General features: G+C 35.8%; 1 protein-coding gene and 1 long non-coding RNA gene across 27 annotated transcripts in view; one reads left to right on the forward strand and one right to left on the reverse strand.

The window, feature by feature from the left end:
- The window catches only part of GPHN (gephyrin), a 750,954-nt gene that overhangs the window by 702,319 nt on the left and 22,336 nt on the right, over positions 1-26,299 (forward strand). For all 25 annotated transcript variants that reach the window (XM_077122754.1, XM_077122739.1, XM_077122741.1 and 22 more), the window contains one exon: positions 15,522-15,609. In XM_077122754.1, coding sequence (XP_076978869.1) covers positions 15,522-15,609 — 88 coding nt within the window. The remainder of the gene's footprint in view (positions 1-15,521; positions 15,610-26,299) is intronic.
- The window catches only part of LOC143651888 (uncharacterized), a 39,974-nt gene continuing 30,210 nt past the window's right edge, over positions 16,536-26,299 (reverse strand). For both annotated transcript variants that reach the window (XR_013160312.1, XR_013160311.1), the window contains 4 exons: positions 24,084-24,183; positions 20,193-20,228; positions 18,957-19,037; positions 16,536-16,968 (listed from right to left, as the gene is read on the reverse strand). This is a non-coding gene — a long non-coding RNA (uncharacterized LOC143651888). The remainder of the gene's footprint in view (positions 16,969-18,956; positions 19,038-20,192; positions 20,229-24,083; positions 24,184-26,299) is intronic.

The following is a 26,299-nucleotide window of genomic DNA, read 5'->3' on the forward strand; positions in this document are numbered from 1 at the left end:
TTTCTTGAAAGTTATTCTAGTACATGGAACCTTTGTAGAATCTTACATAACACCTTGTGTGTTATTTAGGTTTGGCAAGAATGGTTTTGGTTGGGGGTTGGCAAATTCTGATAGGCAGCAATGTCTAACTGAAGCGTGCATAAGAGTGACCTCCAGAGTAGCCTCTCGACTCTATTTAAACTCTCTCAGCCACCAATACCTTATTTGTTACACTTAACAGCACTGCTTTCTGTGTGTTGATCTTATACCCTGCCTCTGTGCTGAAATTCATTTATTAGTTCTGTTGTAGGTATTTCAGGATTGTCTATGTATATAGGATCATCTCATCTTCAAATAGTGAATGTTTTGCTTCTTCCTTTCCATTTGGATTCCTTTTATTTCTTTTTCTTGCCTAATTGTTCTGCCTAGAACTTCCACTACAAGGGTGAATAACAGTGTTGGCATCTGAGTATTGTTCTTGAATTTAGGAAAAAAGTTTTCAGTCTTTCAGTGTTGAGTGTGATGTTATCTGTGGACTTTTTATGTTCTTTATTATGTTAAGGAAGTTTCCTTCTAGTCCTAGTTTTCTGAGTGTTTTTTTTTTTTAATCAAGAAAGCTTTCTGAATTTTGTCAGTTGCCTTTTCTGCATCAATTGGATTGAGCATATGGTAGGGGTTTTTCCCTTCAGTCTATTAAAGTGGTGTATTACATTCATTGGGTTTCTTATGTTGATCTACTCTTTCATTCCTGGGATAATTCCCATTTGATCATGGTATATACCCTTTTAGTGAATGTTGGATCAACTTTCCTAATACTTGGTGAAGATTTTGCTTTTTTTTTGAGGAAGGGGGTGGAGGTACATGGACTGGAAATTGAGCCAGGGACTCCCACATGGCAGGCAAGCATTCTATCACTGAACCACCTGGATTTTGCTCTGATGTTCATAAAGTATATAGGCCTGTAATTGATATCTTTACCTGGCTTTGGTATTTTGAGTCTGACCTAGTAGAATGAGTTAGGAAGTGTTCCTGTCTCTTCAAATTTTTGGAAGAGTGTGAGCAAGATTAGTGTTAATTCTTCTTTGAATGTTTGGTAAAATTTGCTAGTGAAGCCATCTAGTCTCAGCCTTTTATTTGTTGAGAGGTTTTTGATTAATCATGCAATTTCTTTACTTGTTTTTGAGTTCAGGTCTTCTATTTCTTCTCGATTCAGTTAGGGAATTTGTATATTTCTAGGTATTTGTCCATTTCATCTAGGTTATCTAATTTGTTGGCATGCAATTGTTCATAGTAACCTCTTCTAATCCTTATTATTTCTGTGGAGTGAGTAGTAATGACTCCCTCTTCATTTCTGATTTTCGTTATTTCTGCCCTCTCTCATTTTTAATTTATAAGTCTAGCTAAAGGTTGTCGATTCTGTTTATCTTTTCAAAAAACTACCTTTTGGTTTTGTTGATTCTCTTTATTGTTTTTCTATTATCTATTTCATTTATCTCCATCCTAATCTTTATTTCCTTTCCTTCTGCTCACCTTGAGTTTAGTTTGCTCTTCTTTTTCTGTTTCCTCTAGGTGTGAGGTTAGGTTACTGATTTGAGGTCTTTCTTCTTTTAATGTAAGCATTAGAATTATAAATTTCCCTCCCAATACTCCCTTTGCTGCATCCTGTGAGTTTAGGTATTTTGTGTTTTTGTTTTCATTCACCTCAAGGTATTTCCTAGTTTTCCTTTGATCCATTGCTCGTTTAAAATTGTATTTCAATTTCCACATATTTGTGATTTTTCCAGTACTGCCTACATTATTGATTTTGAGCTTCATTCCACTGTAGTCAGAGAAGGTACATTGTATAATTTCAATCTCTTTTTTTTTCTTTTTCTTTTTACATGGGCAGGCACCGGGAATCGAACCTGAGTCTCTGGCATGGCAGGCAAGAACTCTGCCTCCTGAGCCACCACGGTCCACCCAATTTCAATCTTTTCAAATGATTGAGACTTGGTTTTGTGGCCTAAAATATGGCTTGTCCTAGAAAATAATCCATGTGTACTAGTCAAGAAAGTATATTCTGCTGTTGTTAGGCGATATGTTGTATATATGTATATATTTGGTCTAGTTAGTTTTATAGTATTGTCATGTCTTCTGTTTTCTTACTGATCTTCTTCTAGATCTTCTATCCATTATGAAAGTCATGTATTGAAATCTATTTATTAATGTATAACCATCTATTTCTCCCTTGACATCTGTCAGTATTTTCTTCATGTATTTTGGGGTTCAACATATATAATTATTATATCTTCTTTATGAATTGACCATTTTGTCATATAGTTTCCTTCTTTGTCTCATTTAATAGATTTTTTTTTTTACTTAAACTCATTTTATTTGATATTAGCATAGCTCTCTTCTGGTTATTATTTGCATGAAATACTTTTTTGCCATCCTTTCACTTCCTACTTGTGTGTTTGAATTTAAGTGTAATCTCTTGTAAACAGTATATAGTTGGAATTCTGCTAATTCCTGCCTTATGAATAAATAGTTTAATCCATCTACGTTTAAATTAATTATTGATACTGCAAGATTTCTTCTGCCATTTTGCTATTTTGGTTTTTGAAAGCCTTATGCCTTTTTGTCCCTCTGATTTTCCTTACAGCCACCTTTTGTATTTAACTGATCTTATGCAGTGAACCATAAGATCAGTTTGAATCCCTTCTCATTTTCATCTGTATATATTTTCTTTATGGTTATCATGAGGCTTAAATTTAACATCCTAAATCTATAACAACCTTGTTTGATTTGATACCAACTTAACTTCAGTGCCATACACAAGCTGTGTTTCTATACCCTTCTTTTGCCCCACCTTTATGTTGTCCTTCTCACAAATTACATCTTTATGTGTTATGTTTTCAGAACCATAGATTTATCATCACCTTAGGCATTTGCATTTCAAATATTGTAAGAAATAGAAAATGGAATTACAAACTCATAATACAATAGCACTGGTATTTATAATTACTGTTCTATTTTGCTAGGTTCCGGAATGCAATATACCAGAAACAGAATGGCTTTTGAAAAGGGGAATTTAATAAGATGCTAGTTTACAGTTCTAAGGCCAAGAAAATATCCCAATTAAAGCAAGGCTATAAAAATGTCCAGTCTAAGGCATTGGGGAAAGATACCTTGATGCAAGAAGGCCAATGAAGATCAGGGTTCCTCTCAACTGGGAGGGCACATGGTGAACATGGTGACATCCAGTAGCTTTCTGTCTAAGCTTCTTACTTCCTGAAGTTCTCCTGGGGGCATATTCCTTCTTCATCTCTAAAGGTCTCTGGTTGTATGGGCTCTGGTTCTCGCCATTCTCAAAAAGGACTCTCTCCAAAATGCTTCCTCTTCTAAAGGATTCCAGTAAACTAATCAAGACCCACAAGAAATGGGTGGAGTTGCATCTCCCTCTGTTTAAAAGTTAACACCCACAATTGGGCTAGTCACATCTCCGTGGAGATAAGATAATCAAGTTTCTAGTATTAGTACTGAATAGGGGTTAAAAGAAACAGTTGCTCCCACAAGATTAATTAGAATTAAAACATGGCTTTTCTAGGGTGCATAAATCCTTTCAAACTGGCACAATTACCCATGTAGATACCTTTACCAGAAATCTTTATTTATTTTTTTTTTTGCCACTTTTCTCTACTGTTAAATATCCTTCCTTTCAGTCTGACAAACTCCCTTTAGCATTGCTTGTAGGGTAGGGCTCGTGATGATGAACTCCCTCAGCTTTTGTTTTTCTGAGAATGCTTAACGTTTCCTCACTTTTGAAAGACAGTTTCATTGGATATAGAATTCTTGGTTGGCAATTCTATCAGAATTTTAGGTATTTCATCCCACTGCCTTCTTGCTTCTGTAATTTCAGAGGAGAAATCAGCACTTAATCTTATTGAGGCTCCCTTGTACATGACACATTGTTTCTCTTGCTGCTTACGGGCTTCTCTCTTATCTTCATCATTTGATAATTTGACTGTAATGTGTCTGGGCCTGGCTCTCTTCAAGTTTATCCTGTCTGGGGTTTGTTGAGCTTCTTAGAAATATATATTCATATTTTTTATTAAGTTGGGGATATTTTAAGCTATTATTTCTTTGAGTAGTCCTTTTGCCCCTTTCTCTCTTTCTTCACCTTCTGGGCTTCCCATAATGCATTTATCAGTATGGTTAATGACGTCTCATAGGTTTCTTAGACTTCATTTACTTGTCTTCATTCTTTTGTCTTTCTGTTTCTCTACCTGAATAATAACAATTATCTTACCATAAATTTTCACTGATTCTTCTGCTAACTCCAATATACTGTTGAACCCTTTGGGAAGTTTTATATTTCAGTTATTGTGGTCTTCAACTCCCATTATTTCTGTTTGGTTCCTTTTTATAATCCCTTTATCAAAATTCTCATTAGTTCACATATAATTCTCCTGATATCCTTCAGTGTTTTCCTGTAGCTCACTGAGCATATTTAACAGCACTTTTTTAAAGTCTTTAATATGTCTAAAGTTTGATAATTTGGGTTGATGCTTTCTAGTGTTTTGTCTTGTTCGGTTGGATGGGCTATCACTGCCTCTTTCTTTTGGATGGACCATGATTTACTGTTTCTTTGTATGCCTCATAATCTTGTTGTTTAACATTTTTATTGTGAAATATAACACATACAAAAAATGGTAAATTTCAAAGTACATTTTAACAAGTATAGAACACATATATGGTATAGGTTACAACTCCACAATTTCAGGTATTTGCTTCTAACTGCTCTAAGGCACTAGAGACTAAAAAGAAATATCAATATCATTGATATTGTATCAAGTATCAAATAGTTAGATTCATTTGTTAAATCCTGTCTTCTCTATTACAACTCCTCCTGCCTCATAATTTTTTATTGTATACTGTACATTTTAATATTTTATTGTGTTAACTTAAATTTAGTCTCTGAAAGTCTGTCCCTTAAATTTGAACACATCAGATATTTCCTGAATGCCAGGCACTTAAGCAAAAACAAACAAACAAATATAAAAATCACCTTTTACAGTCTTTGTAGATTGGCTCTGTGTCGGCAAGTTCTCTCCTTAAAAGCTTAACCCTCCCCACCAGTGAATCTAAAGAATAGCCTGAAACAAAAGTGCAGGGTTGGGCGGTCCACGGTGACTCAGCAGGCAGAGTTCTCGCCTGCCATGCTGGAGACCCAGGTTCAATTTCCGGAGCCTACCCATGTTAAAAAAAAAAAAAAAGAAGAAAAGTGTAGGGTCCTTTCCAGTTTTTCTGAGCATATGTCTTGTTCTTTACATGCACACATGGCCTTAGGAATCCTCCTGTTTACAAGAATCCATCTATCTTGCCTTGTCCCTGTGAAATGGTTCACCCTATTGTATATCTTAAAGCTGGTAATACCTTACCCCAGGACAACTGTGATTTGATCTGTTTCTTAAAGTAATTTAGCTGTAAGCTGCTTCTGCATACAGAGTAAGTTCTAGGAGGTGAATCAGAGACAAGTTTCCTAATTCATTCCTTCAGGATGCCAACAGATAGACTGGCACAGACATACATGCATAGGGGTTACCATGAACATAGGGGATTACTCTGCTTCCTCCAGAACTGGGACCAGAGACCTGCACTGAGAGTACAGGCTGCCTCCGCACCAAGCCAAGGAGCATACAAAGTTTTCCCACTGTTCTTAAACTCTCTTTTTCTTAATTCAGCTCACTCAGTTACTGCAATCCTTTACCTGTTTTCCAGAGCTCTGAGAGAGATTCTTTGGGAGAACAGTACCCTGGAGTGTCTTACCCTGTCACCTTGATCAGTCAGAATGCCTGGGGTCTTTTTTGTTATTATTGTTCATGGGCAGGCACCGGGAATCATACCCAGGTCTCCCATGGCAGGCAAGAATTCTGCCTGAGCCACAGGTGCACGGCCCTGTTTTTTTTCTTTCTAGGGTCTTTTTGCCCTGCCCTTTATTTCCAGTCTTTCATTTAAATGTGTCTTTCATAAATAACGTTCAAATGAGATTTGTTTTCTAGCTGAATCTTGTATGTCACAATTAATAGGGAAATTCAACTATTCACACTTAACATGACTAAATGTTTCCCTTGATTTTTTCTCTTTCATCTTAATTTACATTTACTATTTATACGACTTATTATTTCTTCCTTCTCCTTTTCCCTATTACTCTTACTTGAAAGGTACTGTTTTTCCCTTTTTCCTTTATTATTTTGGAAGCTATACTATGCTTTATCATTCCCCTCATGCTTTCCTTCCAATTTCTTATTCTCATAATCAACTATCCATTTCTCTGCTATTAAATAAAAAGAAGATACTAGCTATATCTCTCCAAAAAAGCATTCCTATTTGTCCATTATTACCTTACACTAATAAGATGAGACCTTTAGAATACTTTTATTCTCCCCTCTCCTCCCACCCATTCAGCCTTTGGGTATTGCTAATATTGTGCTTCTGATTCTAGACCATTTTTAAGCTTCTTTTGCAATATGTCTCTACTACTTCAAGAACAGGTACTTATTTCATATATTATAATTTCCCAGTTTGATCAGTTATTATCCATTAAGATTTAGCAGTATATTTCTATAAATAAATATTTACTTGTTTGTGACATTATCTGAATCTTTGCATTTTCAGAAGCATCATTCTTCCATGCTGAGAGGTGAATGATATCTGAATGGGTATAGTATTTAGGAGTTGTAGGCCATTTCTCCTCAATGATGTGTTGACATTAATCTACTGTTTTCTAGTTTCTAATATTGTAGGTGAGAAGTCCAAATCCAATGTTCTTTTTCCTTTGCTAGTAACCCGATCTTGTAAGATTTTCTCTTTGTTCTTGAAATTGCAAAACTTTACCAGGACATGCTTACTTATATTTTATTTAACCAATCTTGCCTAGAACTCAGTAAACCTTTTCAATCTCCAAGTTTATCATTTCAAATAAATGTAATTTTCCTCTATTTTTTCACTCTATCTGTTCCTTTTACTCCTTATAGAATTCATACTAGTAGGATTTCAGTCTCTTGCTCTGTCCTCTAAGTTTCTTATTATTTCCTGCATGACTTTTTTTTTTTTTTTTTTTGGTTTGGAACTCCACCTTTTACTTTTTATTGTATATATATACATTTTTTAACTTTTTTTATTGTATAGTATAACATATATACAAAGCAAAGAAATAAAAAAAAAAGCAATAGTTTTCAAAGCACTCTTCAACAAGTAGTTACAGGACAGATCCCCAAGTTTGTCGTGCTCTACCATATGATCCTCTCATATTTTTCCTTCTAACAGCTCCAGAATATAGGAGGCTAGAGGGCTTAAAAATTTTTTTTGCATCACAATCAACTTTTTTTCTTCTTTATGAGAAATAACATATATACAAAAAAGCTATAAATTTCCAAGCACAGCACCACAATTAGTTGTAGAACATATTTCAGAGTTTGACATGGGTTACAATTTCACAATTTTAGGTTTTTACTTCTAGCTGCTCTAAAATACTGGAGACTAAAAGAGGTCAATTTAATGATTCAGTATTCATATTCATTTGTTAAATCCTATCTTCTCTGTATAACTCCACCATCACCTTTAATCTTTCTGTCCATCTCTTTAGGGGTGTTTGGGCTATGGCAATTCTAAATTTTTCATGTTGGAAGGGTCTGTCACTAATATGGGGTAGGGAGCTGGAACTATCTGATGTTCTGGAGAGGCTGGACTAGGTTTAAGGACTTATCTGGACCCGGGACCCATCTGGAGGTTGTAGGTTTCTGAAAAGTTACTCTATTTTTCATGGAACCCTTGTGGAATCATATATATCGCCCTAGGTGTTCTTTAGGATTGGCTGGAATGTTCCTGGTTGGGGTTGGCAGATAGGTAGCAAGGTCTTACTGAAGCTTGCATAAGAGCAACCTCCAGAGTAGCCTCTCGACTCTATTTGAACTCTCTGCCACTGATACTTTATTAGCTACATTTCCTTTCCCCCTTTTGGTCAGGATCGAATTGTTGATCCCATGGTGCCAGGTCTGGATTCATCCCTGGGAGTCATCTCCCACATCTCCAGGGAGACTTTCACTCCTGGATGTCATGTCCCATGTTGGGGGGAGGACAATGATTTCACTTGCAGAGTTGGACTTAGAGAGATTGAGGCCACATCTGAGCAACAAAAGAGGTCCTCCTAAAGCAACTCCTAGGCATGCCTATATGTAGTTTAAGCTTTTCCGCTACCTACATAAGCTTCACAAGAGTAAGCCTCATGACCGAGGACATGGCCGGTGGATTTGGGTGTCCCTAAAGTTTGACAGAGTATCAAGGGATTCCCTGATGGTAAGGTTTAATAGTTCCATATTCTTTCTCCCATCCCTCAAGGGACTTGGCCAATACTTTTTGATTATCTGCTTAATATACTATAGAATGTATCCAGGCATTACAATAATCTATACAGGACTAAAGGACCTCTTTCTTATTCTGTGCTCCCTGTGTTTCAATTGTTCAAATGAACTATACAGATAGGTTGGATTAGATTATGCACTACAGAAAATTTCAGTTCCAGACCAAATAAACCTTTCTTCTATTGGTCTCAAAGAGTGTGGATCTAAAATATAGACACTGTCTTCTTTACCCCATGTTCTGAATTACTTTAACCCCAACCTTGTTCAGCTTTGTTCTTATCTCTTTGTTCTTATCTGTTTATATATATAAAACAGTGTCTCAAAACCCAGAAATAATAATCACCACTCTGGAATTAATGTGTCTGCTCTAAAAGCTTACAATCTAGGCCCCTGTTTTCTTATAAGCATTTTCTAAAGGTGACCATACTTTTTTGTTCTTTTGTTTCTGGCTTATTTTGTCTCAGCAAGTGTCCCACATGTTCATTCACATCGTTGCATGCCTTACAACTTTGTACCTTTTTGTAGCAGCACAACCTTCATTCATAAGTATACACCATCGTTAGCCAATCTGCTTCTCCATCAGTGCATCCTTCAGTCACCTGCATTGATTAGACATCATGTAGAGGGCCCAAAGTCCACAATCAATCAACATTCTCTATTTTAGATAATTTCACTGTTCCCACGAGAAGGAAAACCAATAAGCACACCCTTGCCAAATAGGGAATCTAAACTTCCTCTTAACTCTTGTCCCTCATCCCATTATTTACCTCTGCTGTTGCTATGGTAGTGTTCATGGTTTGCTTTTGAACATAGCTCATAGCACCTGCGTGACTTCAATCTGCATGTTTTTGTACCATATTTTAAGATATTTTTACCACTTGAGCTTGCAGGCCACTGTCTGAGTTTTCAACAGTGACAGTTCTCACTTTCACACAGAATTTTAAAATTTGAAAATCATGGTTTTTGTCACAGAATATCCTCTTAATGTTATAATTGAATCTCCACTAGTGCTTTGTTTGTTGTTGTTGTTGTTAAAATTAACTATTTCTTCCAGCAGTTCTATTTCACTAGGAGCTGTCCTGAATATTGTACTTCTTATTCCATTCTCTAGTTGCTAGCTCCTTAAGTTGCTGGCATTTTTCCTTAATCTACTGAGATTTCTATTCAACCTCAGGTATCAAGAAGTTACTAGAGTCCCTGGGACCTGATGGCAATGCAGCTGTACCAGGAAAAATTATCCCAAGTGATTAAAGGCACAGAAGTCTCAACTCCAGAACTGGCAAAACACCAGTGACAAATGCCAGACCTCTATTGAAATACCAAAAATTAAAACCTCTGTACTACTTGGACTGTTTTAGTTGTAAAGGTTTGTAAAAGGCCTTCTGGCTTTTAAAAATAGGGTACTCTTAGTATTTTTTAAAGTAAACTTCTGGGTCAACTTAAAATGACACCTTCAGGCTTGAACTAGATCCCAACTAGCCTCAAGTACTTAGAATCAGTTAATGCTAGAGATAGAAAAGACCCAGTCCAAATACTCTAATTTAACAAATAAGGAAAATGAAACCCAGAAAAATGCTAGGATCAACTAAATAGTTAGCAGTAGAGACAAAACTGGATTCTGGACCTTGTGACATTCAGGCTTTGAATTAATGGCTCTATCTTCTGTCATCTAGTAATTACCTTACTGGCATCTAGTACTAAATCAACTCTCTTGTAGAATGCTTTCCTATAATAATGCTCTTCTAAGAGAATAGTGCACAGGTACTTATTCAAGTGAAAATGAATAGAAAGTGTTAGTAAATCAAGGTTGATGGTAGTATCAATGGTTAATTACAGTCCAAATACAGTTCATTAAAACCACAGCTTTTAATGAAGGAAGAATTAAATGACATCAAATTATCCCTTTAAGATCTGTGGCTCTTTGATAAAAGAGAAGCTACTGATATATACCCAGAAAATATATAATCTAATCCAACAACCCCTCTAGTGGAAATGGTGAGGAAAAATAAGAATAAATACAAGGGTTTTTTCTAACCATCATCAGTATTTGGCATACACAAACAAGATTTATGTGTTTAGAGAAATAAATGATAAATAGCTTTTTCAGAAGGTATACTATGTATAGCAAAGCCTTGTTCATGAGAATTTACTGTAGCTTAGAAAAATATTAGAAAGAGCACAGAATGACCTTGAACTTGTCACTACCTCTATGAACCTCTATTTCCTCTCTTGCCTTGCCTACCTCAGAGTTGTGAAATCCATACATGAGTGTGAAAGAGTATCGTTCTTTTAAAACATGTATATATTGTCATTGATCATATTCCTTAAATGTCAACTGATCTAATATATAGTTAAGATTTAACTCTTAAATATCAAATGATCCTATATGTAGGAAATAAAATCTTAAATATAAGGTAATATTGTTTTACAGTTTTACTCTCCTATCCTTGAGAAAATTAATAAACCTTGCTCTCATTATTTAACGAAACTGAGAAATCATGACTTGTTTTCTTTCTACCATCATATCTATGATTATAATCCTTTCCCCTATGATTATTCAGAGTAATCTCTTAGAGTTAGAAAACAAACTCAGGTTCTGTTTCTTAAAACTAAAAAGATGGGAGACAGGGGAGCCTGAAGTAAATATAGGAAAATATTGGCATTTGTCAAATCTGAGATGGATTTATGGGTATTTTTTAGACTATTATCTTATGTTAGAAATTGTTTTTTTTTATGATATGAGTCATAAAAAGGCAGCAAACTTTATAACTTAAGAACAAGCCCTAAAGTTGTGTTTAATCAAAATCTTAAATTAGTTTCAATCAGAATATATGATTCAGCATTATGTTCATTTCATTCTCTAGAACTAAACTAGCATATTCATACTTGTAATCTGCCAGTCATCTCAGACAGACTCCTACCTGCTGCCTTAGCCTCCTCTATTTTTGATGCTTTTGCATAAGGGTCAATTCTCATGAGAATTTCCCTTGTATGACATGTCATATGCCCCCCAAAATTAGACAATAGGGTGGAAACACTGAAAAGCCAGAGAGAACCTCTGGCTCTACCATTAACTGCTCTAACTTTCACTGTGTTACTTTGTCTCTCTGAATATCACTTTCCTTTTCTGTAAAATGAGCAAAACAACACATATACAGTCTCCCTCATCAATTTATGATAGAGGTCATTAATCAAATTATAGCATGCAACATAAATTAAGTTATAGATCCTCTGATTATTGACACATTGATACATCTCCCACTAATAAGCCATAATCGCTGGCCATATCCTAGACACTGGAAGTATACAACAGAAAAAAAGAGTCAGAGAAAGCGGAAAAGGGAAAAGGAGAAAGGAGGGACCCAAATAATGGGCCCAGCTATGATATCAGACAAGATGCCCTCCAAAGGCCTTTCCAACTTTGAAATTCAGTGATTTTGTGAATCCGCTAGCCACAGGGTAGAAAGTAGCATTAAGTGAGTTCTTTGAAACATGTAAGTTGGAGTAAGGATTTAGAACAAAATCTCTTTTAATTTATTTCTGAAAATTGGATAATGTGCAGTTTTGCAAAATAGGAAAAAAAAAATCTTTCCCAGGTAATATCAAAACAATGAATATGAAAAAAAATCACTGAAAATTTTGTTTATTTGCAATCATCGACTAGCCTGTCCCAGGATCTTTATCCATCTACAAAGACTGTACTATGACAATATGCATGCCATTGTTGGTTTGCTTCCAGTGACTTTAGGATAATCCTGTAGAGTCCATAAATCGCGTGTTTTAAGTTGATAAAACTAGCGAATGTCTCCTTGAACTCACAGAAAATTGTATTTTGTTGTTAATATGCATTATCTATTCACCTGAACCACATTCCACATGGTGTGTATGTGATATTTTTCCCACTTAGTCCAAAGGTCAGCCATTTGGCTCAACCTAATGATAATATGATTCAGCAAAGCAGGGGGCTGACTGTTCTGGGCATGTGGTATCAGGAACCCAATCATATCCATATCTTGCAGTATTCCACACAGCAAAATAATTTACTTTCTAATACTTTATATCCAATTTTTTAATATAATTCTTAGATGTTTGCAGCCAATTTAACCTCAAAATATATGTCAAGGTTTTTTTTGTTTTTTATGTTTTACACATAGATCCTGCCTTTATTGAATGCCTGGGTATTTTTTTTGGTTGCATAAATAATTAACTCAATGACTTTAAAGGATCCCCTGGGTTGGTAGCCTGAACCTCAAGTGAGACATTTTTCAAACTTACTTTTGTTCCTCCTGTCTGGTAGCTCCTCGCTCTCCTGCCCTCTCCACCACACTCATGGGGAACCCAGTGCTTGAGAAGGAGAATTCTACCAAGATCCAGGAAGAGAACCTAATAGCTAATGAAAATATTCAGGCTGGAACCAAGCCTACCTTGCTACTGAACCATTTGGGCTTTTCATATGTAGCTCTGTGAATGTATCTGAGTCCTGATCTGTGATTTTCTTTTGTGTTAGTCAAATGGGTGTTCTCCTGAATAAAAGCTTCCAAGCATGCTAAACTTGAAGGTTGCCAGGTTACTAGGCATATTTCTATGATAAATTTCTGTCAATATAACAGCAATAATAAATTAACAACAACAGCAACTAACATTTCTTGAAAACTGGGTTTGTACAGGTATTGTTCCAAATGTTTTATGTCTTATATAATTTAATCCATTAATTAATCATAACAGCCCTATGATCTCTACTTTATAGATGGAAAACTGAGGCAAAGAGAAGTTAAGGAATTTGCCCAAAGTTATATACCTAGCTAGTAGTGGAAACAGAATTTAAACTCAGGTAGTCTGACTCCAGAGTTCACATTCTTAATCTCTATATATGCTGCTTCCCAACTAACTTATCTTCTGTAGAGCCTGTGAAGGTACTGCCTGAGGTGGATCTTAAATTCCTCTCCTCACCTCTATCACCTGGGTAAAAAGTAAAATGATATGCTAGTTACAGATCATTCCATCTAGAATCTCTACCTTTATTTCTTCCTCTCTCATCAAGTAGTGCATTAAGGTAAAGGGACATGAATAAACTTCACTATCATCAGAGATTTGGGAGAACATATTTTGTTTCATTGAGAGAGAATCTGGTTTCAAGTTAACAAAAACCTACTGAAGCTAGCTTAAGTAAAGGAGTGATTTGGTGGCGGGGGCGGGGGGGGATGATTAGCGATGCAGAGTTATCTTTTGGAACCTAAGAGCCGCCTAAGAAACCTAAGGACTAAAATCAGGAACAGGAAATCAGAAACCAGAATTTTTCCCTTTTATGTGCCCATGTTAGTTGTCCTGGGGGAGAAGGGAAAGGAAGAGTCAGATAATATAAAAAGAAGCTTCATATAGGGTAGGAAATTCTCAGAAAATGAGGGTGATACTCTATCAGTTGAAGGGAGATGCAAAAACAGTGCATATTGCCCAGTAGATTTGCATGGGCTTAAATACTAATTAGGCAATCCCTTTCAGCCACCCTCTGTCATTCTGTCCCTCCATAAGCCCCAATCCCTGACATTTTGCTTTTTCCCACTTGATTAATCTCATGTTAAGCCTTTGGAACCCTTCTAAAATCAAAGGATAAAACTCTTGCTTTTGCTCTATTTCTTCTTCTGAGCCTTTGTTTTGTACAATCATGGGGCCTCATACATTTGGCATTTCTTTTGACTGTCAAAAATCTGCCTCATTTCAATCTCTAATATTCATCCTATGCCTTTACCCTCTCATAATGTTTTCATGGAGTCTCTGTTCTCCTTGTCCTTTCTTTCTCTATCTTTTCTTTTCCACATTAGCACTTAATGGCTCTTCATATTTCTAGGGACTCTTCCCTTCTCTATTTCCTAGTAAGTCCAAATTCTTGAGCTTGAGAGCGCTCCAAAATCGTGTCTGATTTTACCTATTTTTCACTGTCAAGGACCTATTACTACTCTTTCACAGTCAAGTCCTTCACCCTAGACAGGCCATTTTCCACACTAATCTAGGGTCACCATGGGCTTAAATCACTGTTCCAAGCCTTTGCTAGTCCAGATTCCCTTGCTTGCAAGCCTTTTCCTGTTCCCGTCCATCTGTCAATTGTGATTTCTCCAATATTTACGGTGATGAAGTATATTCGTTTGAATGCAGTATACCAGAATTGGAACAGCTTTTATAAAGGGAATTTAATAAGTTACAAGTTTACAGTTCTAAGCCTATAAAAATGTCCAAACTAAGGCATCCCAGGAAAGATACCTTAGTTCAAAGAAGGCCAAAGGATCAGGAATGCCTCTGTCAGCTTGGTAGTCATGTGGCTGGCATCTGCTGGTCCCTTGCTCCTGGACTTTGTTGCTTTCAGCCTCTGTTCCTGTGGGGCCTCCTCACTTTGCTTCTTCGGGGCTGGCTTTCATTTCTTGGCTTCTCTTGGCTCTCTTGAGGTTCTGGCTTGCTCACCATCTCATGGCAACATCTGCTGGGCGCTAAGCGTCTCCCAACATCCATGTCTCTGCTGTGAAATTTCTGTTGGCTCTGAGGCTTTCTCCAAAATGTTTCCTCTTTTAAAGGATTCCAGTAAACTAATCAAGACCCTTCTGGAATGAGTGGGGTCATGTCTCCCTCTAATCAAAAAAGGTTACACCCACAATTGCTTGTGTTCTATCTCCATGGGGATAACCTAATCAGAAGTTTCTGTCCTGCAGTACTGCATTAGAATTAAAAGAAACAGCTGCCCCCACAAGATTGAATCACAATTAAAACATGACTTTTCTAGGGTACATAAAACTTTCCAACCAGCACACCAAGACTCATGGTTTACCCAGGATTTCCCTGGACATGGGAATTTCAGTCCTAAAATCAGGACATTCCTAGGCAAACCAGGATGGTTGTCTTATACTGCCCTGCTAGAGCAAAAAGCCCTGTGAAAGCATCAGTAGCCACTATTTTAGGACTTACAAGGTTCTTTCTCCACAATAAGAGTTATGCTCCTATGGACAAGGACCCTTTTGAGTCCCACTTCATACAGAATATAGTGCTGCAATCATGTTAATGCTTACTCAGTGAATAGAATGGTTTAGTTTAAAATGGCACTATATCTAAAATCTTTTTCTTATGTGTTAATTTATTTATCTTTATTTTTTCCAGCCCAGATGACTTACTCAATGCCTTGAATGAGGGTATCAGTCGTGCTGATGTCATCATCACATCAGGGGGTGTGTCGATGGGGGAAAAGGTATGAAAAAATAGGACCCATGAAAATTTAGTCCACTGTAACGTCCTTGCATATGATTAATTACCTGTGGTCTGGTAAACGTCTGTCCATGACCAGGCCCCCACAAAGCTGAAAATCAATGGGGCTTAAGAAATTACTGGGCACTCTAAAAGAAAGGAATGCAGCATAAGTAGGTCAGGGACTTACCTAGGAATAACATGAAGAATTCTACAACCTACCGAATAATTTTGATGTTATTCTGAAGACTGACTACTTGGTATTACATTAGGACTTCCCCTATACATGGAATTTACCCCCAAGGGAAAGCTCCAAGATCCTTCCTTCTCCTTAAATTTATTTTTTTTTCACATGGGCAGGCACCAGGATCAAACCTGGGTCTCCGGCATGGCAGGGAAGAGCTCTGCCTGCTGAGCCACCAAGGCCCACTCCTTCGTCTTAAATTTTAACATGACTTCTCAAAGCAAACCAGCTCTCCTACCACATATTCCTAATCTACCAAGAACCTTTAGCTCCCCTTCCCCCGAGGGAAGAAACAAATTAGGCATTCCCTTTGCACTCTTGACAAAAAAAAGTTAATGAAAATAAAATATGCATACACATATATATAGGATCTTGTAGAACTAAGCGTACTTGCATATGGTATATGCTTAGTACTATAAAAATTCCATTTTGAATATCTCAGTATCATTAAGTTTATATATCTTAATAAAATGTGTTGGTTCATGATGACTATTGTGTCCATTGAATAATAAGTTATAAAAGCAAAATATGCTTTCCTACTATAACCAATCTTATTATATTTTGGCTCAAAAGTATTTCAGATCTACAAAATGTTTCACCAACCTTTTATCCCTTTCCATGTTTTCTTTTATCTCACATTAATGAGTAAAGTGAAAATTTTTAACAATATTATCATAATAGCAGTTTATACTAAAATTCATATTTTCCAAAAGATTGATATATTTTATGCCACATTTTATAAGTATGGTTGTTCTTGGTCCCTGTCCTCTCTAACTGTAAAACTGCCTAAATTTATAGCCTGACTCTTTGGAGAGTGGATTTTATTTGGCTCTGAGTGCAAATGTCATAATTCAGTAATCTGAACAGAGATTACCTGCCTTCCATTCACAAACTTAAATTTTAGAGTGTTTGAAAGTAGCACCTCAGCTGCTAAAAACTAGAGGAAAAAGAGGGAATCTCAGTCCAAGTCAACTATCTGAAAGCATCCCAGGAGTCATGATGGTGTGGAAGTGTGGATAGGTATCATCCATCTAGCAGACAGATTGCTAGGTTAGTCTTCCCTCAAAGCCTCCAAGAAGTCGTTTGGGCCCAGGTGAAGCAGATTGTTGCAGACCTCTCCTGAAATCAAAAGCACAACAGGCTGAGTTCTGTGCTGTAGTGTAGTAGAACAATTCGAATTTATAACTTATCTGTTCTTATTACCATCAAACTGACTGTATTGCTCTTAATATCACAAGAGCGAACACTGAAATCAGGAATATGAAGTGTTTAATTTGTATTTTCCAGGGAGTGTTTCATATATAATTTATCGTGGTTCCTAATGAGCTTAATTGTGGAACAATACCTATTTGGCAGACTTAAAGATTGTTTATTCCAGTAGTCTAGAGAGACAGCAAGCTTACGGTATACACAGATTGGCAGTAGCGGCTCAGCTTTGGTAAGGACAGAACACTTTTCAAACTTAACCTCCTATATTAGTGCTAAAAATGATGTCAGTTATCCTAGAGATTTTCTCACAAATAAACAGAGCCAGTAGTAAAGAATATTGGTTTTATTTATTTTACTTTTAGGTACTTACACTAAGCCTTTAATTTTCTGGGAAAGAGATTATAGGAACTAGGCATCCCAAATATATCCCCTAGGAGCTAATGATTCTCATGATTGTCCTTCCTACCTCCTTGAGTAGTCATGAGATGGAAAGGGACCAGGAAGAAAGAAATAAAGCAAAATGCAGCAGACTCCTGCAAACATGCAAGATCTAATCCAGAAAGAATTTCAGTGTACCTCAGTAGGAGAAAGAAAGGCATAAAAGATAGAATGTCTACTTCAACTCAGGGGCTGAGCCAGAAAACAAGTCATTGAAGAGACAGAGAGGTCAAGGAAAGATCCAGAAGCATTATGTAACAGGCATAAATGTTAAGTGCAGAATCACAGGTAAGCAAGAAATTGTGTTCATTCAATTCAATATAAATCCTACTCTAAGCATCTGTGCTACTGGACTGGCAGGAAATTTCATTCAAACCATTCCTGGGGATGACTGCCTCCAAGAATTATGCCAAAACTGAAAGGGCTGTAACTGGTACCAAAGCATCAGGGAAACTGATCTGGTCACTAGTCCACACTGGATACTTCTGGAGTATCCTTGTAGTACCCTTATATCTCATATCTTTTTTCCTTTGGGCCATGCCAGCTAACACTGAAATCATGAGGAGGCTGAGAGCCTCAGGGCCTATCAGCCAGCCTCCTTGTGTTTATTTCACAGCCATGCCTTCTGGCCACCTCCCCAACATATTGCCTGCTAAGCAGATTAGAAGAAGGGGTCCCTACAACTTGTGGAATCCATGGGCCTCTCTATCCTCTTTCCCAGCTTAAGGAATAACTTTTCCACCGTTATTCCCTTCAAGATCCCTCCCCACCTCCAGCTCACCCTGCTCCACATGCTCTTCAGAGTTTTCATTTTTACAAAACACTGAAAGTTGCAGTTAAACAGTATTTTCTTTCCCCCAAAAAACACTAAAGAACCATATTCATTACTATTAAGTTTCCTACAACCTACAGGATTGTAAAATAGCTCAAAGACAATGAAAGGTACAGATAACCCAGAAGATGCACTAGATTGGACACCCAGTAATCTTTTTCTCCCTTTTCAAAGTCTTTCATTTCTTTCTGACAGTGTCTCCCCACTGCTACCTCATGTGATCAGAATAATTACCAAGATTATTATTGATCACACACACACAAAAAAAGACTTGGTCTGATTATTTAGCAAGAAGACTGTTAATTAGCCTTATAAGCTCTGATGAGTTTGCTTTGCAAATCTAAAGCCATGCAACAAATAAAACATTGCTCTATTAATCAACAATATTCCAAACAAATAACCACAATAAAATATTCCTTATCAAGTCATTCAGCCCTATGTAATTCTTGTTCTACTAAATCTCGGGCTAACAATCTGCTTTCATGAAACCATTTGCCCCCAGACTAAATAGAGTACTGGAAATCCTAACTCATTCGACTGGTATAATATGACAGTAGTCTAAGCTACATCTCCTTAAAAAGCCTGTGTCCAAGAGGCTATTCCTCAAAGTGTCAATAGTTTATCATACCTTCCGTGATCCTTTTCAGTGGTGCTCTGAATCTTTCTTTGTTGTACACATAAAACTTTTGACTGTAGCTTATGGCAGAGCCTTCAGGCAAGCATCAAAGTAAAACAGAAACTTTCTGTAGATTACAAATATTTAATGACTGTACTTAATTTATTATTGTAACTGTAATAATATCAGAACAGAAAATATGTAAAATTCTCTATTAGATTACAGTATATAAGTATTTCATAAAGTTTTGACCAGTGCTGAGAGTAAAAACTTATATAGACAGCAAGAACATAGTCAAATCTCCAGGGACATCCCAAAAAGCATATAATTTATGAAATATTTATATCAATTAATAACATTTTACCTCTACAAATCTAACCCAAGGAACATTCAGCATCTTTTCTGATATGCCAACCCCTCCCATGAAACTCTTACAAAAGTAAAACATCAAACCTAATTATTTCTAGCATCTCTTTTTGTATGATGAAAGAACAAATCTTTGTGACTTTCTAGGGACCCTCTAGGAAACATCAAAGATAATTTTAGATATAAAAGATATTCTAAAAAAACATTTTTTAGCCCTTTCCAATGTGAAAAATTTAGAATGGGCATAGCCCAAATACCTCTGCAGAATGGGAGAAAGATCAAAGGTGATGGTGGAGTTATAAAGAAATGGTACAGTTTAACGAAGGAGTATGGTTGTTGAATCTTTATAATATTTCTTTTAGTCTCCAGTGTCTCCAGCAGCTAGAAGAAAAACCTAAAATTGTAGAATTGTAACCCAGACCAAACTCTGAAATCTGTTCTACAACTAATTGTTGTGCTGTGCTTTGAAATTGATTGCTTTTTTGAATATATGTTATTTTTTCACAAAAAAAATTTTAAAAAGTCGATTGTGATGACAAAAAAAATATTCATTCCACTAGCCTCCAATGTTCTGGCACAGCTAGAAGGAAAAATCTGAGATGATGGTATGGTAGCCCATGACAAACTCTGGGATCTGTCCTATAACTACTTGTTAAAGAGTGCTTTGAAAACTATTGCTTTTTTCTTTCTTTGCATTGTATATATGTTATATTATACAATTTTTAAAAAGTAAGAAAAAAACTTTAGGTACATCACAGTATACTATTAATATAAAAAATTTGTTTTATAAATTTAGGATCTCATCTTTAGAAGGCAAAAGCAAAAGAGTTGTCAAAAAATAATTGGGGGACGGGCAACAGTGACTCAGTGGCAGAGTCTCACCTGCTGTACCGGAGACCCAGGTTTGATTCCCGGTGTCTGCCCATGCAAAGAAAAAAAAAAGAAAAGAAAAAAATAATTAGGCATCTAAGAAAGGATTTCGGGTACCTGAAAAACAATACTTGGTTATCTAATTTTTCAAAGTGATGATAAAATATCTGAAAATAAACATAAAATATAACAATACTAGAAAAACCCTTGGCTCATTCATAATGGAGAGCTTTTGTTCTTTGCTTTTTTAATTTCTGTAAATAATCAAAGATAAAATAAGTCACCATAAAGCACAAAAAAGGCAAAGTACACAAAAAGTAAAAAAGAACCATTCATATTGTAGTGAAGATATTAATCAGTAACCCAAGGAAATAAGCCCTAAACTGAGTGGAGTTAGTCAAATTTTAACATATTTCACAGCTTCATTTCATGCTGTTTTACATCCTGGAACAAATGGTCATTTTACTTTAGGACAAAAGAGTGGTCCAGCAACCTGTAGGAGTCTGAGACACTTTTAAGTGGGCCTGCAAAGTCAAAACTATTTTGTTCTAGTTTGCTAGCTGCCAGAATGCAATATACCAGAAACTGAATGGCTTTTAGAAAAGGGCATTTAATAAGTTGCTAGTTTACAGTTCTAAGGCTGAGAAAATGTCCCAATTAAAGCAAGTCTATAGACATGTCCAATTTAAGGCATCCAGGGAAAGATACCTTGGTTCAAGAAGGCCAATGAAGTTCAGGGTTTCTCTCTCAAGTGGAAGGGCACATGGTAAACACAGTCAGAGTTTCTCTCTCATCTGGAAAGGCACATGGTGAACACAGTCAGGGTTCCTCTCTCATCTGGAAGGACCCATGGTGAACACAGCATCATCTGCTAGCTTCTTCTCCTGGCTTCCTGTTTCATGCATTCCTGCATGAAACTCCCTGGGATGCATTTTCCTTCTTCATTTCCAAAGGTCGCTGGCTTGTAGACTCTGCTTCTTGTGGCTATGTCATTCTGCTCTGCTCTCTCTGAATCTCTCATTCTCCAAAATGTTTCCTCTTTTATAGGATTCCAGAAACTTATCAAGACCCACCCAAATGGGTGGAGACATGTCGTCACCTAATCCATCTTAACAACCACTCTTGATTAAATCACATCTCCAGGGAGATGATCTGATTACAGTTTCAAACATACAGTATTGAATAGGGATTATTCTGCCTTTATGAAATGGGATTTTGATTAAAACATGGCTTTTCTAGGGCACATACATCTTTTCAAACCAGAACATATTTTCATAATAATTTCTTTCATGAGAGTACCATGGAGTTTTTCCAACAGCTACACAAGTGATATCTCAACAGATTAAATGAAGGAACAGATCTGAGAACCCAGCAGATGTCTATTAAGCCAGACATTAAGGAGCTTTTTCAAGATTATTTTTTTAAAAACATGAAAAATAAGTTACCTATACTAACTCATCATTATTTTTAAATGAGCCAACATATAATTTTTTTTAATTTTTTAGTTCTAATTTCTATTATAGTAAATATTAATAGATATAACACACAAATAAAAGCTGTTAGGGATCCTCAATAAATTTTCATTTAAGATTCTGTAAAGGGGAGGTGCAGGGTAGTTCAGTGGTATAATTCTTACCTGCCATGCAGGAGACCCCGGTTCAATTCCAGGCCCATACCTTCCCAAACAAACAAAATTCAACAAATGTACTGCTATAAGGAGATACTCACATGGCAAAAAAAATCTGACCCCCACCATGCAGCATGTGGAAAAAAAAAAAGAAGATCCTGTAAAGGCATCCTGAGACCAAAAAGTTTGAGAACTGTACTTTAAGAAAAAAATTATTCCTTGTCCTTGAAAAATGAAGAAAGCAGACAGCTGTATTTCTCTGTCATTGTTTCTCTTAGTATAATTGCAAGCCCCCATATTAACTATAATGTTTAAGAAAATAACTACTTTCTGTTTCACAGAGAAACCTAGAGCCAACGTATAAGGATTTTAACAGACTAAGAATGCTCTGAAACACATAGAATACAACTTTTTACAGCCACAGCCATTCCTTTTGCACCTTCTTAATGTAAAAAAGATGGATAAACAAGTTCATTAAAACGGCCCAAACATATATAGCCTCTCTGTAGCATATAAAAGATAAGAAGCAAAATATGTTAACTTAAAAACAAAAGTATATTAGTTCAAAATATGTTTAGCAACCAATGTTCACATCTTCTATCTATCTTAAAAATCATCTATCTGATGATTTTTCATTAATTAACTCAATTTAATATCAGTTCAAGATTTAAGTTACATAAAGAACTTGAAAATTATTTTCATGTTTGTATATTACAAAACATTATTACTGTTGAAATTAAGTTTCTCAGAATAATGATTTGATTTCATTGAGCACAATTTTACATTCTTCACAATCATAAACATTATGTAGGAATAGTTTTAGCTTATTTGATCAGTAAACCTAGATAAGTTAAGGAAAAACAAACCCAAGTGAAATAAAATGATTACTTTTATTATACTTAACATTGATAAAGAAGAGAAAGAACATAGCTGGAGTTTTTTAATGACCAAAATTATTAAGCTAGTCTCATTTGCCAAAGATTTACCTTAACTATGTGAACTTGGATTCTGAAAATGTTTCTGTTAGTAGCTTCTGTGAGAAGAAATTTTTTTAGTGTAGCATATTTTAAATATTATAAATTAAATGTCCATATTATCTGGCAATTTTTGATATTCTATTTATATAATACCTTATATTATTATATATATAATATATATATATATCTTATATAGAACTTATCTCTCTAAGCCAATCAGAACAGTGCCTTTAATTTGAGACAATACAGTCTAATTTATTAATAACCTCCAGAAATAGGAAAATATTTCAAATATAAAAACTAGGTAAAAGCCTTTCTGAAGTATAGACACAAGCACATAAAAGAACTTTTAGCGTTAGTTCTACAGCTTCAGTCACAGGTCAGGAGTAAATACAAAAGCACAAAAACTAATCAATCCACAAATAAAGAGCTATTTTCCTTCCCAGAGAAGGAAAATTGATTGAGTTCAAAATGGACAATTAGACAAACAAAAAAGACTAACAAAACAGATTTTCTCATGCAACAGAGAATAGATTTCTATCATCCATATATAGATTTCACCTAATGTTTGGACCATAAAACCAAGTGCCTCATCATTGCTACCACCGAAAGAGAATAACTTATTAGCTGTGTGTGCAAAAACAAAAAGAGAACCACAATCAGTAGAGGGAGGAAAATAAAGAAGCAGAAAATCAACAAAATTAAAATCTTATTTACTGCTTTGGCATTTACTCCAAGAATTAAAGAAAGATATGTCCAAGTTTAAGCCACCCCTAAGATGAACTTCTCTGACAATGAAGTTTAACCAGCTCTGTCAGATAAATCAATTGGGCATCTCATTGGATCCTCCAGAACTGTTAAAGTATAGTGATTTTAAGATAAAGTCATTGGTGTCATAATTATATAAAGTGTACACATCAGGTTAATTAACTGATTAATTAATGAGGGAATAGGTAAAATATTACAATCAATTCAAAGAAGAATCAGAGAGCACACACACATGGGAAATCAAGAATGCTGAAATAAATTGCTATTAGATGCAAAATTGGTCTATCCATCCACAGAGTTTTTTAATAACCAAATAATTATATCTGCATTGAACAGGATTCATTTGAATTTCTTTGAATAAAAGTCACGTGCATTACTATCAGTTTTCTACAATTTATGTTGTTTCAGAATACCTTAAAGACAATGAAAGGCACAAATAACCCAGGAAGTTCTGCTACACTGGACAATCAGTAATCTTTTTTGCCCGTTTCAGTCTTTACAGTTTGTTTTGACACTGGTGTTTGTCCTTACCTGAACTGAATGAAAGGCCTTGCTCATTTATCCTTTCACTTTTCTTCTTCCTCTTTGTCTTTGGATTTCAGAATATCAAAGATCCCTAGGTAGACAAAAACTTAAGAACAATGATAATTCTCAGCTTGTATGTCTGATACAAGCTTTCCCTCTATCACAAGGATATCCCACTAGATAAAAAGCTGTTGGCAAAGAATGAAATGGGGCATTTTTAACAACAGGGAATTTTTTTTTCAAGAAAAATCAAATACTTTCATCCATTTATCAAATATGTAATAAGCACCTACTTTCCAAACTCTTTATTAAAACCTTCAAAGCCTCTGCCTATCTCTCCAACCTCATCTGGTGTACTTCTCCCATTCAGTCACTATTTTTCATTGCCTTTTCAGTCCTATACACCCTCTTCACTGCTTCAGAAACTTCTGGGTGTGTGTGTGTGTGTGTATATATATATATATATATACATGTCAAGAATTTTCTTTCCATACTACATATGGCTGAATTCTTCTTATCCTTCAGTGCTTGGCTAATATATCACCACCTCTTTTCAGATGGCTTTTCCTTATTCTCCTGCCATTATTCTCTATCCCAGTACCAACTTATTTCCTTCAGAGCATATACCACAATTTGTAATGATTTTGTTTGTTTACTGATTTTAACCTGTCTCCTCCAGTAGAATATAACAGAGATCTTTTAGTCAGGGACCATGTCTGTTTTGTTCACCATTGAATCCCCAGCACATGTGCAATTCCTAGTACATAGTAGGCACTCAAAAATATCTTTGAACTAACAAATGAATAAATGAAAGGCATGTGCTGTTGACTTGGGATTCACTGTTAATTAACAATAAGGAAAAAGCAGTGTTCCTGTTCTCTCAAAGATTATAGTCGAATAAGGACTACACATCAGTTATCAAGCAATTCAGTATAACCTAAGTGTGTGTTGTTGGAAGCACATAGTGTTATAGGAGAACATGAGAAAAGTCTGGAGGTTTCTGCTTCTGCTGTAAAGGAGTAGCTTCTTTGGACCACCCTTCCCACCAAGAAAAATAGTAAATACTATATAAAATTTAAAATGTTTTAAAAGAAGACAAAAAAAAACCCAAGAAAGCAGGTGTTTGAAGAGAAAAACCAAGACAGTAAGGGCTCAAGTCACCTAAATCCCTGAGAAGAGTGAACCACAGAGAAGTAAGTCTGGAATTCTCCACCATATTTTACCTCAAGGCATTTACTGATTCCTAATCTGGAGGAGGGTAGGGAAGGTGGGTGGGTGGGTGAGTGGAGCGTATGATGGTACAATGGCCAAGAAGCCAAGCATAGAAGAGCAGCTATAGGCTGAGAAAATAAGCAGAATTTTCAGCAGTCTTAGGAGTTCAGGGCCTATCGTGGAGAAAAAGCCCTAGCAAACATCTCAGTCTTTCTGTTTAAACCCCTGAAAGGCTGTACTCTAGGAATAAGGACAAATTGAAAATAGACCAGCCTCCACCAAGACTAAAATCTAGCCTCTAATTATCTTATTCCTGATTAGATCAAAATATTCTGCGTTTACCTTAACTAACTGCCAGAAGAAATTAAATCCTTTCTAAATATATCATCTAGAACCTCTTCAGTTTTCTATAATATTGTTTGTGCTTCAATTTTTAAGATGATCAGGTACATCAGAGATAGGACAAAATGACTAAAAATTAAGAAGGGGAAAAATTGACATGATAAAACAGTCCTAAAAATAATCCTGATATTTATATTGTGAGACATGGGCTTTAAGTAACTGTATTTAATAGATTTAAGAAAAATAATTTACAGAATGAAGACTTTTATTAGGAAACTAAAATCTATTCCCAGAAAATTCATGTAGAACTTTTAGAAAAAGGATAGAAAATATGGAAAAGAGCACAGAAGATATGCAGTATATGGTGATAGGTCTAATGTATGTCACTGGAGTCCCAGAAGGAGAGGAGAGAAAGATTAGAAGCAATATTTAAGAGATATTGTCAGAGAGTTTCCCAAAACAGATAAAAGACATCAAACCAACCAAAACCATTCCTGCCTATCCTAAAGAACACCTAGGGTGTTATTTAAGATTCTACAAAGGTGCCATGCACTATGGTAACTTTTCAGAAACCTACAACTTCCAGATGGGTCCCTGGACCAGATAAGTCCTGTAAGGCAGAGGGGCCAGCCTCTCCAGAACATCAGCTAGTTCCATCTCCCTAGCCC

This window comes from Tamandua tetradactyla, chromosome 12, assembly GCF_023851605.1.
Source record: "Tamandua tetradactyla isolate mTamTet1 chromosome 12, mTamTet1.pri, whole genome shotgun sequence".
Taxonomy (NCBI): Eukaryota; Metazoa; Chordata; class Mammalia; order Pilosa; family Myrmecophagidae; genus Tamandua; species Tamandua tetradactyla.